A 19,143-nucleotide genomic window follows, 5' to 3' on the forward strand; every position below is an offset into this window, starting at 1 on the left:
CATATAAATAAGAAGAAAACTAAGAAGGAAGAAGTGGGGCCGCTTAACACTGAGGATGGAGCGGAGGTTAAAGATAATCTAGGCATGGCCCAATATCTAAACAAATACTTTGCCTCAGTCTTTAATAAGGCTAAAGAGGATCTTGGGGATAATGGTAGCATGACAAATGGGAAGGAGGATATAGAGGTAGATATTACCATATCAGAGGTAGAAGCGAAACTGAAACAGCTTAATGGGACTAAATCGGGGGGCCCAGATAATCTTCATCCAAGAATATTAAAGGAATTGGCACCTGAAATTGCAAGCCCATTAGCAAGAATTTTTAATGAATCTGTAAACTCAGGAATAGTACCGAATGATTGGAGAATTGCTAATATAGTTCCTATTTTTAAGAAAGGAAAAAAAAGTGATCCAGGTAACTACAGGCCAGTTAGTTTGACATCTGTAGTATGCAAGGTCCTGGAAAAAATTTTGAAGGAGAAATTAGTTAAGGACATTGAAGTCAATGGTAAATGGGACAAAATACAACATGGTTTTACAAAAGGTAGATCGTGCCAAACCAACCTAATCTCCTTTTTTGAAAAAGTAACAGATTTTTTGATAAAGGAAATGCAGTGGATCTAATTTACCTAGATTTCAGTAAGGCATTTGATACCGTGCCACATGGGGAATTATTAGTTAAATTGGAGAAGATGGGGATCAATATGAACATCAGAAGGTGGATAAGGAATTGGTTAAAGGGGAGACTGCAACGGGTCCTACTGAAAGGCGAACTGTCAGGTTGGAGGGAGGTTACCAGTGGAGTTCCTCAGGGATCGGTTTTGGGACCAATCTTATTTAATCTTTTTGTTACTGACCTTGGCACAAAAAGTGGGAGTGTGCTAATAAAGTTTGCAGATGATACAAAGCTGGGAGCTATTGCCAATTCGGAGAAGGATCGGGATATTATACAGGAGGATCTGGATGACCTTGTAAACTGGAGTAATAGTAATAGGATGAAATTTAATAGTGAGAAGTGTAAGGTTATGCATTTAGGGATTAATAACAAGAATTTTAGCTATAAGTTGGGGACGCATCAATTAGAAGTAACGGAAGAGGAGAAGGACCTTGGAGTATTGGTTGATCATAGGATGAGTATGAGCTGCCAATGTGATATGGCTGTGAAAAAAGCTAATGCGGTTTTGGGATGCATCAGGAGAGGCATTTCCAGTAGGGATAAGGAGGTTTTAGTACCGTTATACAAGGCACTGGTGAGACCTCACCTAGAATACTGTGTGCAGTTCTGGTCTCCCATGTTTAAAAAGGATGAATTCAAACTGGAGCAGGTACAGAGAAGGGCTACTAGGATGATCCGAGGAATGGAAAACTTGTCTTATGAAAGGAGACTTAAGGAGCTTGGCTTGTTTAGCCTAACTAAAAGAAGGTTGAGGGGAGATATGATTGCTCTCTATAAATATATCAGAGGGATAAATACAGGAGAGGGGGAGGAATTATTTCAGCTCAGCACCAATGTGGACACAAGAACAAATGGGTATAAACTGGCCACCAGGAAGTTTAGACTTGAAATCAGATGAAGGTTTTTAACCATCAGAGGAGTGAAGTTTTGGAATAGCCTTCCAAGGGAAGCAGTGGGGGCAAAAGATCTATCTGGTTTTAAGATTCTACTTGATAAGTTTATGGAGGAGATGGTATGATAGGATAATGGGATTTTGGTAAGTAATTGATCTTTAAATATTCAGGGTAAATAGGTCTAATCCCCTGAGATGGGATATTAGATGGATGGGATCTGAGTTACTATAGAAAACTCTTTCCTGGGTATCTGGCTGGTGAATCTTGCCCATGTGCTCAGGGTTTGGCTGATTGGCATGTTTGGGGTCGGGAGGGAGTTTTCCTCCAGGGCAGATTGGAGAGGCCCTGGAGGTTTTTCGCCTTCCTCTGTAGCATGGGGCATGGTTGACTGGAGGGAGGCTTCTCTGCTCCTTGAAGTTTTGAACCATGATTTGAGGACTTCAATAGCTCAGACATGGGTGAGGTTTTTCATAGGAGTGGTGGGTGACATTCTGTGGCCTGCGCTGTGCAGGAGGTCGGACTAGATGATCAGAGTGGTCCCTTCTGACCTTAGTATCTATGAATCTATGAATGTCAAGTAATTTTCAGACCAACCTGACATTTCCCCCCACTGGGTCAGTGACACTGCTGCCGCTTCATCCTTGTGGGTTACTGCTCCCTGTGCCTGTGAACCATCTCTGGTTACCTCTGGCCTATGGAGTCAGTGAGGTGGCAGCTGCAATTTCTGATCCTGCTGACCTTGCTGTGCTGTGGAGCAAGAGGTGCTGCAACTCGTCAACCTGCTGACTCCGTGGCATAGAACACAGTGGGATGGTCATGGCCAGCAGGAGCAAGATATGTAGCAACTGCCATGTCAACCCTACAGGCAGGCAAAGGAGATCTGAGCCTACCTGAGCTGATTAGGTGGCTTTCAGATCTGGCTTGACCTGAACCCGACACTTGTAGTTGGGTCCCGCTGGTTTGGGTCAGGTTGCAAGGCTCTAGTCCAGAAACAAGGCACTTGCTGTGCTTATCCCATGAACTGGACATATCAGAGAAACTTTATGTGGTGAGAAGAACTAAAAAAACAACCTGATTTGGATGTATTCCTCATTCTGGTTAAAAATAAACAAACTAGACATACCAAAAAAATTACCAGCAAAGAGCACCATCTGGCTCAATTTATCTGCTCCCTGTTTGTGGTCAGAGTCATAGTTACTTGTTTTGTTGTCTGAATTTCACTGCTGCTTCACTCCTGTTGGCATTGCAGAGACAGTTCATCTATGGAAGGAGGAGCTGCATTTTATTTTGGCTCATGCAGCAACACAATCATTAATGCTGGGAAAATCAAGAAAGAGAGAATAAATCAATGGAGAAATGAAGAACAGTGGGTAGGAGAATGGACATTAGGAGGAAAAATGGTGCCAATACCAATGACGCAATCAGTCAGGCAGGTGATACTGGCAGTAGAATGAATGTACCCAAATCGGGCGAGGAATCTGGGTGAAGCCAAGCAGAAATAACTAAGATGTTTGTACACCAGTGCAAGGAGCTGGGTAACAAAATGGAGGAACTAGAACTACTGATGCAGGAAGTGAAACCAGGGTAACAGATACATGGTGGAATAGTAGTCATGACTGGAGTACAGGTATTGACGGGTATGTGCTGTTCAGGAATTACAGAAATAAAGGTAAAGAGATGAAGTAGCATTGTATATTAATGATGAGGTAGACTGTAAAGAAATTAGAAGTGATGGAAGCAGTAGGGTGAAAAACCTAACTGGCTTCAAAACTGAGCTTGATAAGTTTATGGAGGGGATGGTATGATGAAACTGCCTACAATGGCATGTAGCCAATCTATGATTGCTGGTGATGGGACACTATATGGAGAGGTCTCTGAGTTACTACAGAGAATTCTTTCTCAGGTGTCTGGTTGGTGGGTCTTGCCAAAGTGCTTAGGATCCAACTGATTGCCGTATTTAGGGTCAGGAAGAAATTTTTTCCAGAGTCAGATTGGGAGAAACCCTGGGAGAGTTTTGCCTTCCTCTGCAGCATTGGGCATGGGTCACTTGCAGATTTAAACAAGAATAAATGGTGGATTCTCTGTAACTTGAAATCTTTAAATCATGATTTGAGGACTTCAGTAGTTCAGCCAGAGTTTAGGGGTCTATTACTGGAGTGGGTGGGTGAGGTTCCATGGCCTGCAATGTGCAGAAGGTAAGACTAGATGATCATGATGGTCCCTTCTGGCCTTAAAGTCTGTAAGTCTATTCCACTGCAAAGTCTGTTAATGGTGGTTCTGTGGAGGCCAGGAAGAACACAGCTTGACTGAGGACCCAAGTGTCTTTAGCAGTGCGCACTGTTGCAAAAACTATCATTTTACTTGTAAACTGCGATTTCATGTGAGGTCAATGAGAAACCATAAACATGGAACTTGACAATGCCATGTTAGTATTTTAAGTGCAATAACCTGTTAAAAATACTATCAGAATACTTAATTACATCATTCCTTAAACAGTGGCTCTCAGCTTTTCCAGATTACTGTACCCCTTTCAAGTGTCTGATTTCTTATGTACCCCCAAGTTTTATCTCACTTGAAAAGTACTTGCTTACAAAATCAGACATAAAAAACCAAACATGTCACAGCACATAATTACTGAACAATTGCTTACTTTCTCATTTTTACCATGGAATGTAAATATTGTACTTACATTTCAGTGTACAGTATATAGAGCAGTATAAACAAGTCACTGTATTGAAATTTTAGTTTATACTGATTTGGCTAGTGCTTTTTATGTAGCTTGTTATAAACCTAGGCAAATATCTAGAGGAGTTAATATACCCCTTGGAAGACCTCTGCAAACAACTGCCTTAAAAGATTCATGTTGTCTTGTCGGGATGATTAAGGTTTTAATCTGCACTGTATTTAATCTTCCCTGGCAGGACAAAGATGAATGAATAGTGCCTCAGTCAGACATGTATTCATTGTTTTTATTCTACTGCCACACACAGTAGGAATGGGTTAAACAGGGTAGTTCAACTTTTTAAATTATTTTATTCTTTGAAGATAAAATGGGAGTATGACTTTAAAATTATAATGGACCTTGTTATTTCTCATAGGAGAAAAGGCTGAGAGAAAAGGAAGCAAGAAGAGAAGCCAGGAGGAAAAGCGAGAAGGTAAGGCTTTTTATTGTTTTTGATAGACCAGTGATTATGTTCTGGAACTGGAATTTAAATACTGCTCTTCTTTCTCTCATTAAACAGTTTTTTACTTGACTATTTTTTTCAGGATTTCCCTAATACAATAGCATTATAAAGAATTTTTCTGTTTGCTTGTCATTTTCATCCCCATACTCTTACTTTGTTTTGGTGTGACAGCTAATGGTGGTATAGTACTAAGTGGAGGAAGCAAATGTATTTGTTGCCCATTGATGATGCAAAGTTACTTGTGTTTATTTTCTCCTTTTCTGATTTTCTCTTTCTACAGTTTTATTCTATGCCCAGAGCATTCTTTGGGAGAGGCATTCACTTTATTCTGTATATCAAGCCAGTTGCAGTTTTTAAGATGTAACGTGATATCATCTGATTATTGTATGCTTTGTATGCCTATGGTTCTGCATGCAGCATGGCAACCTGTAAGATTTGCAGTGAGGTTTCATTTAGCCTTCATGTTACAAAATTCACAAAGAATTTTCTGTGTTTAAATTGAAGTTTATTGTATGAAGACCCTTTGAAATAGTTATGAGCATATAGTACATGAAGAGTTACAATTTTGTATTGGCATATTTAGTATTGTGTATAGTTCGGCTTGTGCTGACCTGAGGAAATTCTGTTACAGTGATTTTCCAGAATACTGTACAAGCCCAATAATGTGTGTCATTTCTCACACTGTATCTCATTATGCTATGCCTGAATAGTCATGATTTGTTCTTGGCAGTTATCACAGATCAGACTCCCTTGAGTAAACCCATAATGTTCTCTGTCAGATTTTTCCAAGCTGGCTATGGCACTTGGAATACAAGTCTGAGATGATAACTCATGTTGTAGTTCTGAAGTGGGAAGTAATTACTCTACAGTACAAGATGAAAAGCCTGTTTATGCTGAGTATTGAGTATTGCTCCATCGTCAAAGACAGCTTGAAAGGAGAGCTCTCGGCACCATGGACTTCTAAATCAGAGAGTAGACTTTTTTTGCATGCAATTTAAAATATAAATATGCATATTTTTAAGCGTAAATGTGGAAGGCTGAAAGGGAAATTACTTTACAGAATCAACAATTAGCAAAATATAAATATAGGAATAAAGTACTGATTCTAATCAAGGTATTTAACATTTATGAATACTGTATTGTTTTTTTAATTCTGCACCTTCTTAAGGGATAAAAAGGAAATCCATGATATTTCAAAAGACAAAAAATGTAGGCTCTACCACCCACTTTGAGTTATTTATGTAGTGCCATAGATATTTATGGCACTGTACAATATCGATTAAATATCAGTCCCTGCTCTGAAGACCTTACAGGATAAAAGTGTAAGGTGGTATCATTCTTCTCTCAGATCTGTATTATGTTTATATCTTAAATGCTATGAAGCATTTTCACCAGTCCTGTTTCTCATGTCCTTTGCTGTGTGTGTGCGTGTATGCATACAGAGTCTTAAAATCCATTTCTAAGTTTTAAACATTGCAAGTTGTTCTGATCCTGGATATCTCTATTTTAGTGAGTGTAGTAAATATGAATATCCAGAATTTGTATAGGTGTTCTCGCACTTCCGTACAGTGGACACCACCTTTTACAATGTGTCTTGTGGACCAGTGATTCCCAAACTTTTTACTAAGGCAACCCACCAGCAGCTGTTTGTATTTGAATGCAAACCTGTGTTAGCTCTGAAAGATTCTAGTGCTGCCAGTACTTCTAGGAGCTTTTAGGTAGAGGGAAGCCTCCGTTGAAACTATTCTCGGCCTGAATCTCCCCTCCACACCCTTGGAAAGTCTGCTGCTGTTTCTGAGGTGTGGCTGTTTGAGTGAGCTTTTTTTTTCTTTTCTGTCAACAGTTTTTCTTCTTTATAAGTCTGTTGCAACCACCATCTGTGCAGTAGCTTCTAAAACTGGCATAGCTCTGTTGCATAAGCAAAAGTTTTAGTTTTAAGTACACAAGGGATGTTTTTTGTTAGTGCTCTGCAGTGGAGTCATGTCACTTTCTGTGGCTCTCACTGAATATCTTGGCTTTGACCTGTTGAAGAGAAAATGCTTCCAGTGGGATAGGCTGACAATTTGGAGCCTGGATTCTCAGTCTGGAAAGTGAAAGGAAGTAGCAGTTAATGTATAAAGATGGTAGGTTCAGCCAGGCTGTCAGGATCCGAAGGAATTAATTTAGAATGTCTCCAAGTCCAGAAAATTTCACAGAGGAAGCAACAGCATCTGAAACTTTTCACAGTTCACACGAGGTCAGGGAAAAAAACAGACATACACTGTTTAAAAAGGAACTACAGTTTAAAAACATATGTGCTGCTTAGATCAGGAGTTCTCGTGCTTACATACTATGGATGCTGCCTTTTACAATATGTTTTGTGGACCAGTGATTCCCAAACTTTTTACTAAGGCAACCCAACGGCTGCATTTTGTTGGGCAACCTTACCATAGGCAGTGCTACCAGCTCCACCAATAATGAATGCATAAATGCACACTCACAAAAGAAACTAGTTTATCAGGAAGATTCCTCATTTCTTAAAGCTCACCTTTGTCCGGCTTGTCCTCGTCTATTCCTCCACAAATGCAAGTTGATGCCACACCATTCCGTTTTTTTGCAAGTTCTTTCCATTTCTGGCCAAAGAGTTTTGTCATGGGATCAGTGCAGGGCATTTTGGGTCTGCCCAGCGGTTGCTTGTGGTCTCTGGGGATCCAGTCACTGATGTGCATTATGCACCTATTGTCTTGCCTGCGGACTAAAGCTATTTTAGAAAAATTCAGTACATGTGACCTTTAATCTGCTTTAAGTGCACAGCTGCCAGGATCAAATGAAAGACCCGAAGTAGGCTTTTGTAATCACTTCACAGCTATGGGTCCATTATGTGGAAGAATAATTGGCATGTCTTCATCTTTTTTTTTCTCACCAGCATGCATGTAATTCAGTCGTGAAATTCAGTCTTAAAAATGAATGTAGACAAATCTAAGAGATTAATTTTATAATTGCTATGTTTTAATTTGAGGAAAGTGTTTTAGCAGCACTTAGTACTGATAATATCACAGTATCCTGTCATACTTTTATTTACTACACTAGAAATAAATGGGCAGTTGCTGTGTCTTTTGACTGGCTGACTGTACACTGTGTTACATACATAATCAAAGAAGACAAAAAGGTGGAAAGTACTGAGATGTTAGTAAATGTATTATTAACATAAATATACTGCTGTTATTACCATTAATATATATGTTGCACATTACTAGAAGCAAAAACTAAGACACTAAATTTTGATAGTCTATCATAGGACCCTTTTTTTAAAAAAAGGTCTTTTAAACTTCAGATGAGACCTAAAATCAAGGTCCTGATGATTTGTGGTTATTAAAGATCCCCAGGAACAGCAGGGTTAGCTGCAATGAAACCAGCTTGGAAATTTCTCTTCTGCTGCTTACTCTGTTTAGTGAGTTAAGCATTCTAGTTCGTATGGCTTAGCACAATGCCACGTTTCTAGTGCTGCGAGAAAGTGGTTTTAAGAATGATTGTTGAAATATGAAATAGTTGTGAAAACATGAACCTTTGAAGAATTTTCCATGGGGGCTCAGAGAGGTTTCAGGGAGAGAAAAGACTGGACCAGGAGTCCAGATAGTTTTATTTCCTGCCTCAGTCCCTGACCTACTATGTGATTTCAGGAAACTCGCATCACTTCTTGATTATTTAGATTATTGGTTGTTTGCGGTATGGACTGTCTTGTTGTGTGTTTTGTACAGAGAGTAGCTCTACAGAGCTCCAGATACAATTTTCTTGCCATAATACAGATAATGAAGACTGGTCCTTTAAGAAGGCATCATCATTCTCCAGAAAAGAGGCTGGGCATTAGCTGCCAGCAGCACTAGGGAGCAGGGGGATTGCTGAGCCAGAATAGGAGTTCAGCGTCAGATGGCCCCAGAGACCCTTGTAACAGCCCCATAGTGACAATGACCTTTTGCAGGCCTTGTGTTAACTATTAAAACGGAACCACAGAACTCAGTTGCCATTCAGTACATATGTTTTTGGCTCGCGCTACTGAAACTTATTGATGCTCAGTCATTCTGAGAGCAGTCTTGCTAAGCATTAGGCAGTGATCTCACTATGTTCATGTTCTCGGCAGGTTGTATTGAGATTGTCATACTCTGCTTAATTAAAATGTCTGACAAGTGTTGAGGGTTTGATTGAGGATGGTGTTAGTAACTTCTGTCTATGCTTGGCCATCAATTCTGTGTGTGCCCTGCAGACGGAGTAAGACTGTAAGTGTACCAAGGCTGATATTTTGCGGTTTTTTTTCCCCCTTTAGGTAAGAATGAGTGACAAGGTCAAGTCATTGGACTAAGCTAAAGGGACTGGATGTTATCCAGGAAGAACACTAAATTGTGGTCTGGCCATCTCCTTTTAATATATGAGTGAAATCCATGCTTTCACTTGTTGTAGATTCTTTTTCACAGGAAAGAATTTCTGTTGAATAATTTCAAAGCATTATATGCAGATTGGCATCAGCATCAAGATAGTAAATATGAACCTGCTTTTTCCACCACCTTTTTTCCTCCTGCCAACATATTTTGCAAGTCCCAGAGGAATTCCACTCCTATAAGTGTGTGAGGCTTTTGGATCTCCTTCCAAGATTATCTCGGAGAGCAATGGAGAACAGAATCTTACTGCATTCTCTTTGAATGTTGGCAAGGTTCTTGGTGGGAGAACATGGACAAAATGCACCCAAATCAGGAGACAGATATTCAATGGGGAAGGAAAAGTGGCAGATTTAGACATAAGTATCTGGATAGGGCATTTCACTACAGGGTGCACTAGAATCCTCTACCTTGTACTGCTACTTTCTCTGCCTTGTGTGCCATATTCTGCTGGGATTTTAACAAGAGGAACAGAGGGATCCCTGCCTCTTCTCCTTCTGCACCTTTCCTTCTACCCCTCCTCCCCAAATGATCTGATGTGATCAGTCTGTTGTGCCTCAGAGCCCTTCATGCTAAATTGGAAAATTCAAATGCAGGGAAAGGGAGAGGGGTCTTACTTGTCAGGCCAATCCCCATCCCCACATGCAGGGGCTCCTTTGGTGAATGATCTCAGGTGATCTCAGATTAGTATCACAGATCAAAATTGATTTAATACAATTATCTTTGATAGGTCTATTCTGTGAATGTAGGTTGTAATGTTTCACATTACAAACTTGTGGCTTGCAGATTTTCATTTAATGTCTTAGGGTAGGTCTATGCTATGAAATTAGGTTGAATTTATAGAAGTTGTTTTTTTAGAAATCGTTTTTATATAGTCGATTGTGTGTATTCCCACACAAAATGCTCTAAGTGCATTAAGTGCATTAACTCGGCGGAGTGCTTCGACAGTACTGAGGCTAGCGTTGACTTCCGGTGCGTTGCACTGTGGATAGCTATCCCACAGTTCCTGCAGTCTCTGCCGCCCATTGGAATTCTGGGTTGAAATCCCAATGCCTAATGGGGCAAAAACACTGTCGCGGGTGGTTCTGGGTACATATCGTCAGGCCCTCCCTCTGTGAAAACAATGGCAAACAATCGTTTCATGCCTTTTATTGTGAGTTACCTGTGCAGATGCCATACCACGGCAAGCATGGAGCCCGCTCAACTCACTGTTACCGTACGTCTCCTGGGTGCTGGCAGATGCGGTACTACGTTGCTACACAGGAGCAGTCCATTGTCTTGTGGCAGCAGACAGTGCAATAGGTCTGATAACCATCGTCGTCATGTCCGAAGTGCTCCTGGCCGCCTTGGTAAAGTCGGTCAGGAGCACCTGGGTAGACATGGACGCAGGGACTAAAATAGGAGCGACTTGACCAGGTCATTCTCTTTACTCCTGCCGAGCAGGCAGGAGATGAGGTTGGCTAGCAGTCCTACTGCACCGTCTGCTGCTAGCCAAAGATGTAAAAGATAGATGGAGTGGATCAAAACAAGAAATAGACCAGATTTGTTTTGTATTCATTTGCTCCCCTCTCCCTCCCTCCCTCTGTGAAATCAACGGCCGACATTTTGGTGAGGTCTGTCAGGGGCACCTTGAAAAATTTAATGGAGATTAAGTCCTGCCTGAAATACTGGAGGAAAGGGATAGGTCAGTGGGTTGAGCATTGGCCTGCTAAACACAGGGGTTTGAGTTCAATCCTTGAGGGGGCCATTCTGTGTGAGAGTTGTTTTGGTTTCTCCTTGATGTAAAGCCACCCCCTTTGTTGATTTTAATTCCCTGTAAGCCAACCCTGTAAACCATGTCATCAGTCGCCCCTCCCTCCGTCAGAGCAAAGGCAGACAATCGTTGCGCGCCTTTTTTCTGTGCAGATGCCATACTACGGCAAGCATGGAGCCCGCTCATATCACTTTGGCAATTAGGAGCACATTAAACACCACGCGCATTATCCAGTATATATGCAGCATCAGAACCTGGCAAAGCGAAACCGGGCGAGTAGGCGACGTCAGTGCGGTGATGAAAGTGATGAGGACATGGACACAGACTTCTCTCAAAGCACGGGCCCTGGCAATGCGGGCATCATGGTGCTAATGGGGCAGGTTCATGCGGTGGAACGCCGATTCTGGGCCCGGGAAACAAGCACAGACTGGTGGGACCGCATAGTATTGCAGGTCTGGGACGATTCCCAGTGGCTGTGAAACTTTTGCATGCGTAAGGACGCTTTCATGGAACTTTGTGACTTGCTTTCCCCTGCCCTGAAGCTCAAGAATACCAAGATGAGAGCAACCCTCACAGTTGAGAAGCAAGTGGCAATAGCCCTGTGGAAGCTTGCAACGCCAGACAGCTACCGGTCAGTTGGGAATCAATTTGGAGTGGGCAAATCTACTGTGGGGGCTGCTGTGATGCAAGTAGCCAATGCAATCAAAGATCTGCTGATATCAAGGGTAGTGACCCAGGGAAATGTGCAGGTCATAGTGGATGGCTTTGCTGCAATGGGATTCCCTAACTGTGGTGGGGCCATAGACGGAACCCATATCCCTATCTTGGCACCGGAGCACCAAGCCGGCGAGTACATAAACCGCCAGGGGTACTTTTCAATAGTGCTGCAAGCACTGGTGGATCACAAGGGACGTTTCACCAACATCAACGTGGGATGGCCGGGAAAGGTACATGACGCTCGCATCTTCAGGAGCTCTGGTCTGTTTCAAAAGCTGCAGGAAGGGACTTTCTTCCCAGACCAGAAGATAACCGCTGGGGATGTTGAAATGCCTATAGTTATCCTTGGGGACCCAGCCTACCCCTTAATGCCCTAGCTCATGAAGCCATACACAGGCACCCTGGACAGTAGTCAGGAGCTGTTCAACTACAGGCTGAGCAAGTGCAGAATAGTGGTAGAATGTGCATTTGGACATTTAAAAGCGTGCTGGTGCAATTTACTGACTCGGTTAGACCCCAGCAAAACCAATATTCCCATTGTTATTACTGCTTGCTCCACAATATCTGAGAGAGTAAGGGGGAGACGTTTATGGCGGGGTGGGAAGTTGAGGCAAATTGCCTGGCTGCTGGTTACACGCAGCCAGACACCAGGGTGGTTAGAAGAGCACAGAAGGGTGTGGTGCGCATCAGAGAAGCTTTGAAAACCAGTTTCATGACTGGCCAGGCTACGATGTGACAGTTCTGTTTGTTTCTCCTTGATGGAACCCCCTCTCCCCCTTGGTTCACTCTACTTCCCTGTAAACTAATCACCCTCCCCTCCTCCCTTTGATCACCACTTGTAGAGGCAATAAAGTCATTGTTGCTTCACATTTATGCATTCTTTATTAATTCATCACACAAATAGGGAGATAACTGCCAAGGTAGCCCGGGAGGAGTGGTGGAGGAGGGAAGGACAGAGGCCACACAGCACTTTAAAAGTTTAAAACTTTAAAACTTATTGAATGCCAGCCTTCTGTTGCTTGGGCAATCCTCTGGGGTGGAGTGGCTGGGTGGCCAGAGGCCCCCCCACTGCGTTGTTGGGCGTCTGGGTGAGGAGGCTATCGAACTTGGGGAGGAGGGCGGTTGGTTACACAGGGGCTATAGCCGTGGTCTGTGCTCTTTCTGCCTTTTCTGCAGCTCAACCATACTCTGGAGCATATTAGTTTGATTCTCCAGCAGCCTCAGCATTGAATCCTGCCTCCTCTCATCATGCTGCCGCCACCTCTCTGCTTCAGCCCTCTCTTCAGCCCACCACTTCTGCTCCCGGTCATTTTGTGCTTTCCTGTACCCTGATGATGTCTGCCTCCACGCATTCGTCTGTGCTCTGTCAGTGTGGGAGGACAGCATGAGCTCAGAGAACATTTCATCGTGAGTGCGTTTTTTTTTTTTTTGCCTTTTAATCTTTGCTAGCCTCTGGGAAGGAGAAGATCCTGTGATCCTTGAAACACATGCATCTGGTGGAGAAAAAAAAAGGGACAGTGGTATTTAAAAAGACACATTTTATAGAACAGTGGGTACACTCTTTCACAGTAAACCTTGCTGTTAACATTACATACATAGCACATGTGCTTTTGTTACAAGGTCACATTTTGCTTCCCCTCCATCGCGTGGCTAACCCCTCCACGTGGCTAACAGCAGGGAACATTTCTGTTCAACCACAGGCAAACAGCCCAGCAGGAACGGGCACCTCTGAATGTCCCCTTAAGAAAAGCACCCTGTTTCAACCAGGTGACCATGAATGATATCACTCTCCTGAGGATAACAAAGAGAGATAAAGAACGGATGTTGTTTGAATGCCAGCAAACGTATACTGCAATGCTTTGTTCTTCAATGATTCCCAAGTACGTGCTACTCGCCTTGCTTGGTAAAGTGTCCTACCATGGTGGACGGAATAAGGCTGCCCTCCCCAGAAACCTTTTGCAAAGGCTTTGGGAGTACCATCCAGGAGAGCTGCAAATGCCAGGGCAAATTAATCATTAAACATGCTGGCTTTTAAAACATGTATGCTATTTTAAAAGGTACACTCACCAGAGGTCCCGTCTCTGCCTGGTGGGTCCAGGAGGCAGCCTTGGGTGGGTTCGGGGGGTACTGGCTCCAGGTCCAGGGTGAGAAACTGTTCCTGGCTATCAGGAAAACCGGTTTCTTCGCTTGCTTGCTGTGAGCTATCTACAACTTCATCATCATCATCATCTTCCTCATTCCCTAAACCTGCTTCCGTGTTGCTTCCATTTCCATTGAAGGAGTCAAACAACACGGCTGGGGTAGTGGTGGCTGAACCCCCTAAAATGGCATGCAGTTCATCATAGAAGCGGCATGTTTTGGGCTCTGACCCTGAGCGGCTGTTTGCCTCTCTGGTTTTCTGGTAGGCTTGCCTCAGCTCCTTAAGTTTCACTTGGCACTGCTTCGGGTCCCTGTTATGGCCTCTGTCCTTCATGCCCTGGGAGATTTTGACAAATGTTTTGGCATTTCGAAAACTGGAACCGAGTTCTGATAGCATGGATTCCTCTCCCAATACAGCGATCAGATCCTGTCCCTCCCGTTCGGTCTGTGCTGGAGCTCTTTTGCAATTCTGGGACTCCATCATGGTCACCTCTGCTGATGAGCTCTGCACTTACCTGCAGCTTGCCATGCTGGCCAAACAGGAAATTGAAATTCAAAAGTTCACGGGCCTTTTCCAGTCTACCTGGCCAGTGCATCTGAGTCGAGAGCGCTGTCCAGAGCGGTCACAATGGAGCACTCTGGCATAGCTCCTGGAGGCCAATACCGACTAATTGCTTCCACAGTACCCCAAATTTGACCCGGCTAGGCCGATTTCAGCGCTAATCCCCTTGTCGGGGGGTGGAGAAAGGAAATTGATTTTAAGAGCCCTTTAAGTTGAAAAAAGAGCTTTGTCGTGTGGACGGGTGCAAGATTAAATTGATTTAACGCTGCTAAATTCAACCTCAACTCCTAGTGTAGACCAGGGCATAGTACTTTCTACTTTCAAATCCAGGGTAGAAAAGCATCTGTTTTGTCCTCCAGCTGCTGTTTTCCTTTTGTTTCAAATTGCAGTTTTTTGGGAAGCTTCTGATGAGGACCCAATATGTATTTGCAAGTAGAGGAGAAACAGCAAGTGTTCTTCTATTTGTTAATGGGTGAGGGAAAGCAAATGATTACATCAACAAACTACTTTCCCCTTTCCTATAGTTATAGTGTGCAACATTGTAAAAACCTCTCAGTGGATCTCTGGTTTATCTGACATTCTTAAAGCAGGCCTTGTTTCAAAATTTCTTTGTGTTTATGTGAATTAAAACAAAAATACTTCATTTGGATGGAAATTTCTTTAAATCTTTGCAACAGAAATCTCATAGCAGTTCCATTACCATTTTAATCCCAATACTTTTGGCTTGTCTGTTTAATGTTGTGTAAAAGTATGTACAAAAATGACGGGCTTTGAATGCAGAACACCAATTACATAGAACTCTTATGCTGGTTTCATATTCATCCTTCTTTCGTTGTTTGTTTTTTAAATGATTTCTTCAGGTTTGGTAGATTGAGTAATATGTTGGCACCATCCTAGACTTCACTGCTTAGCTGTGGAGCTTTCAACACATTACAGAACAAATTGAGATGTTTGCATTTATTCCAGAATGATAATATTTTGGTATTAAGCAAAGCCTCAATATTTTTAAATTATCAAAAATTATGAGACTGTGAAACAAAATAAACATGGTGCCAACATATGCACATATTCTGTGTTCCTTTTGAATATTGTGGGTTTTATGAAGATTTATTTGGAATTTATTTGGAGTTTATTTATTTGGAATGTATGATTAAAATCACCTGTTGGTGGTTGAAACATTGTTCTTTTAATTCAAGCATTAAGGTTGGGTTGGCACCTTTCAATCCAGCTTGAGTAAGTGGCAACGAATAGCTGAGTAGTCTCAAGAGGGGATGGGAAGCAAATAGTGACTCAGTCACCATTTGGGTTCTGCTTTCTCCGCTCTTGGGGTAATAAGTTGAACCAGCCCTTTTCCCAAAGAGCTTACTTCCCCCTTCATGCCAGCTGGAGTAGAGTCAAGGCCAGAGGTGAAAGTGGGCCAGTACGGCGTACCGGTAAGAAGTGGCTGCCGGTATTTGCCCGTACGCAGCTAACGTTAAAGCGCTTTAATATCGCTATCCCTTTTGCTCTCCTCCCCCGCTGTTAGCGGCCCTGCCGGTAGGGACCCTACCGGCAGGGCTGCTGATTGTGGGGCAAAAAGGGCAGCTGCCTTGGGGCCTGGCGATTTAGAAGGGCCCTGGGCTCCTGGCAGCTGTTACCGCAACAGCGGCCGGAACTCCGGGCCCTTTAAATTGCTGCTGGAGCCCCAGCCCGGGCTGTGCAGTAGGGCTGACTGGGGGAGGCTGACCCCAGCCCTGCCCATTTTGCCCAAATCTCCACCCCTTCTATCGAAGGCCTTGCCCCTTCTGGGGTCCCAGAGCCAGACACCTGTACTGGTAAGTCTTTTCTCATACTTTCATCCCTAGTCAAGGCACATCTCATTTTCGGCCCACCTGCACAGCAGGGGGAGTCACAACCCAGCAGCAGTTACTTTCTCCCCCTCCCTGCAGGATCTGGCAATGTGTACTATATGCAGGAGAATTTCTGTAGCCTGTGTTATAGAGGTTCTATGGCCTGTTGTGACCTGGGGTCGCTACCACCTACCCATAGCATACAGAAGTCTTGTTTGGGCCTGCCGGGTTCCGCTCCCCAACTCCACAGCAACACAAGCCCACCCCTCTGAGTCTACCCAGGCCCCGCTGTTTCTCTACAGGATAGCAATAAGCACGCTCCAACCTACATCCTCCTGGATTCTCCAGACCTTGGTCCCCTGGAAATGCACAGTATTCACAGTTGCTCCTTCCAAAGAAACAGTACACTGCAACTTACCAGTTTCACCTCAGGTCACTGTTGTGCTTAATACACATCACTTAAAGAAAAGGAGTACTTGTGGCACCTTAGAGACTAACAAATTTATTAGAGCATAAGCTTTCGTGAGCTACAGCTCGCTCACGAAAGCTTATGCTCTAATAAATTTGTTAGTCTCTAAGGTGCCACAAGTACTCCTTTTCTTTTTGCGAATACAGACTAACACGGCTGCTACTCTGAAACACATCACTTAGATCTTTTTATAATGAAATCAAGAATAAGTTTATTTAACAAAGCATAGATATTCAAGTCATAGCAAGTAGAAGTTTTGGAAACAAATGAATATATATGTATATAAAATCATTATAAATAAAATAGAATTGTAACTTACATGTTAGAGCCTAGACTTAATTAACTAGTTACTCTTAGGTCCAGTAGAGTATTGCTCACCCAAAACCCTTGCAGCATTTTGCAGTCAGGATTGACTGTGATCCTCCTTTCATGAGACAGGCAAACTGACAGCTTGCCTAGTGGGTGAAGGACTCAGTGTGTTCCTTTGGCTCCTATAGTATTGTGACAGATTTATGTTACCAATCTGCCTGGGGCGTGAGGTGATCAGGCTGAGGCTGCAGGATCTTTAGGGGAGGAGATGAAGGAGCCACACCAAGTGACTAAGTTTAAAACTTTAACAGCGGTGAGTGCTGGGTGCACCCCACATTATTCAGAGGGAGGAAGAAAGCGTTAATGCCCAAGCCCTAACCTACTTTCATACTTACACATGCACAACGCAAGGCTGGCCTTGCCCAACGCCAACACATGCACAACGCGCCCCCCCCCCCCCCCCCGCTCTCGGTACAAGTCCGAACCTTTCTTCCACGACTCCCTTAGTTTCCCCAAAACACACTGGTTTCAGGGGCACGAGACTGTTTTTCAATTCACTGGCCTTCGCAATCTTACTGGTTTTGCCTAACCCCTTCAGTTCTGTCTGGCTCAGTTCTCCTTTCTCATGGCTGGCCGGAGTTGAGGTACAGGCTAGGCTTCTGGCTGTTTGGCAGCAGAGAGTTTGTTTGTGTGTGCTATCCTTGGGCTGCAGTTTCATTCCTTATTTTTGGGCCTAGCTGGATCATCGAGTTAACCCGTTCCTTTCTCCCTTCCTCCTCCTTCGGCCTGTTGTAACCTGCAAAGGAATCTTCCATTCCACACTCGCACCTTTAACCCTTCCCAAGATACTTCCCAATGCATATAAAGGCGTTAGCAATATACAATGCTGGTGCTTACCCAGGGGAGCCCATGGTGGGGGGGAGGGGGCATTTTATTCTGACAATATACAAGTCCCCCCCTTTGTCTTCATTCACAAACAGGACCCTTCCCCCCTATACTTTTATTTTTTCCTGTGGGTTTCTCTCTTGCAGATGTCACAACCTTTTGACTAGCTCCTGGTTCAGTATGCAAATAGGCCTTCATTGTTAGGCAGACTATATACAATAACTTATGACCAGACAGGGAGAAAAGCATCTGTTACCTCCTTCCTGAAAGGAACATGTCTGGGTCATGTCACTTCCTGGTGACCTGCCTTAACTCCAAGACTGTAACAGCATAATTTGAAGTATAGATACATAATTTTTTAAATATTTTCCATACATACATTTTGCAATGATGACCAGTTGGCTACTTGCTCTCAGTAGACGCCTTAAATGCCACCCTCTGAACTATTATGCATATATATGATCCAGGAGATCTCTGGGAACCCTATACAACCCCTGTGCGCTCTGCTAGTTGGCACCCAGAGGTCCCTGGGTCACACCTATGCTGTACAGGTCTGACTAAATGATCACAGTGGTCCCTTTTCGCCTTGAAGTCTGTGAATCTGTACTTGAATATATCACATATCTATGTGTGTGCAAGAAACTAAAGGGAACTCTCAAAGCACTGCTTATTATTAAATGAAATGCAAACACATACAGTCAGAAGCAAAGATGTCTGCTACATTTTAGTATGAGTTCCTTCTCAACATTGGCTGATTTTCATGCTAATTATGCAGCATCTATCTGTAGCCATAAATCAGTCAAGGATGGAATGTTGGCCTTTATTTTATATTTCCACCTTTTGGCTGTTTTTGCCTCAACTTGAATAGTGATTTGAGTATTAATAAAATAAACGTTTTACTGTCATTTAACAGATTTATAAGGTGCTAGTTTATGCAGTGGACTAATGTGATAGTCTTTCATTTTGGGGACTTTTTTTTAAATTGGATGTGCCTAGTTTAACCATAATTAGCATGTGCAGTCACTGCAGCAGTGTACAAATTTGATGTGCATTTTGCTTGCTGAATATACTGAGGAATCTGGCCTCTGGAAACTAACAAGAACCTCAGTAAGTTCAATCAAGTATGCATTTGTTTGCTGTCCAATTAGGCACAATTTAGCATGGTTGATGCTCTGCTCAAGACAGGTCCAGGACTTGAGAGTAAAGGAATGGTTTTTGACTCGGCTGTGTAAGGAAGTGGGCAGTATGTGTCTCTGACCAATGCCAGGCTCAAGCTAGTACTATTAGTTCATCACTTACATTTGTACTGTATTCACA

General features: G+C 43.1%; 1 protein-coding gene across 1 annotated transcript in view; it reads left to right on the plus strand.

Annotated features, from left to right (window-relative positions):
• DDX10 (DEAD-box helicase 10) overlaps nucleotides 1-19,143 on the plus strand; it is a 309,833-nt gene that overhangs the window by 207,680 nt on the left and 83,010 nt on the right. Inside the window, exon 16 of the mRNA XM_038371539.2 lies at nucleotides 4,668-4,724. Within this exon, the coding sequence (XP_038227467.1) occupies nucleotides 4,668-4,724 (57 nt within the window). The remainder of the gene's footprint in view (nucleotides 1-4,667; nucleotides 4,725-19,143) is intronic.

This window comes from Dermochelys coriacea, chromosome 1, assembly GCF_009764565.3.
Source record: "Dermochelys coriacea isolate rDerCor1 chromosome 1, rDerCor1.pri.v4, whole genome shotgun sequence".
Lineage (NCBI taxonomy): Eukaryota > Metazoa > Chordata > Testudines > Dermochelyidae > Dermochelys > Dermochelys coriacea.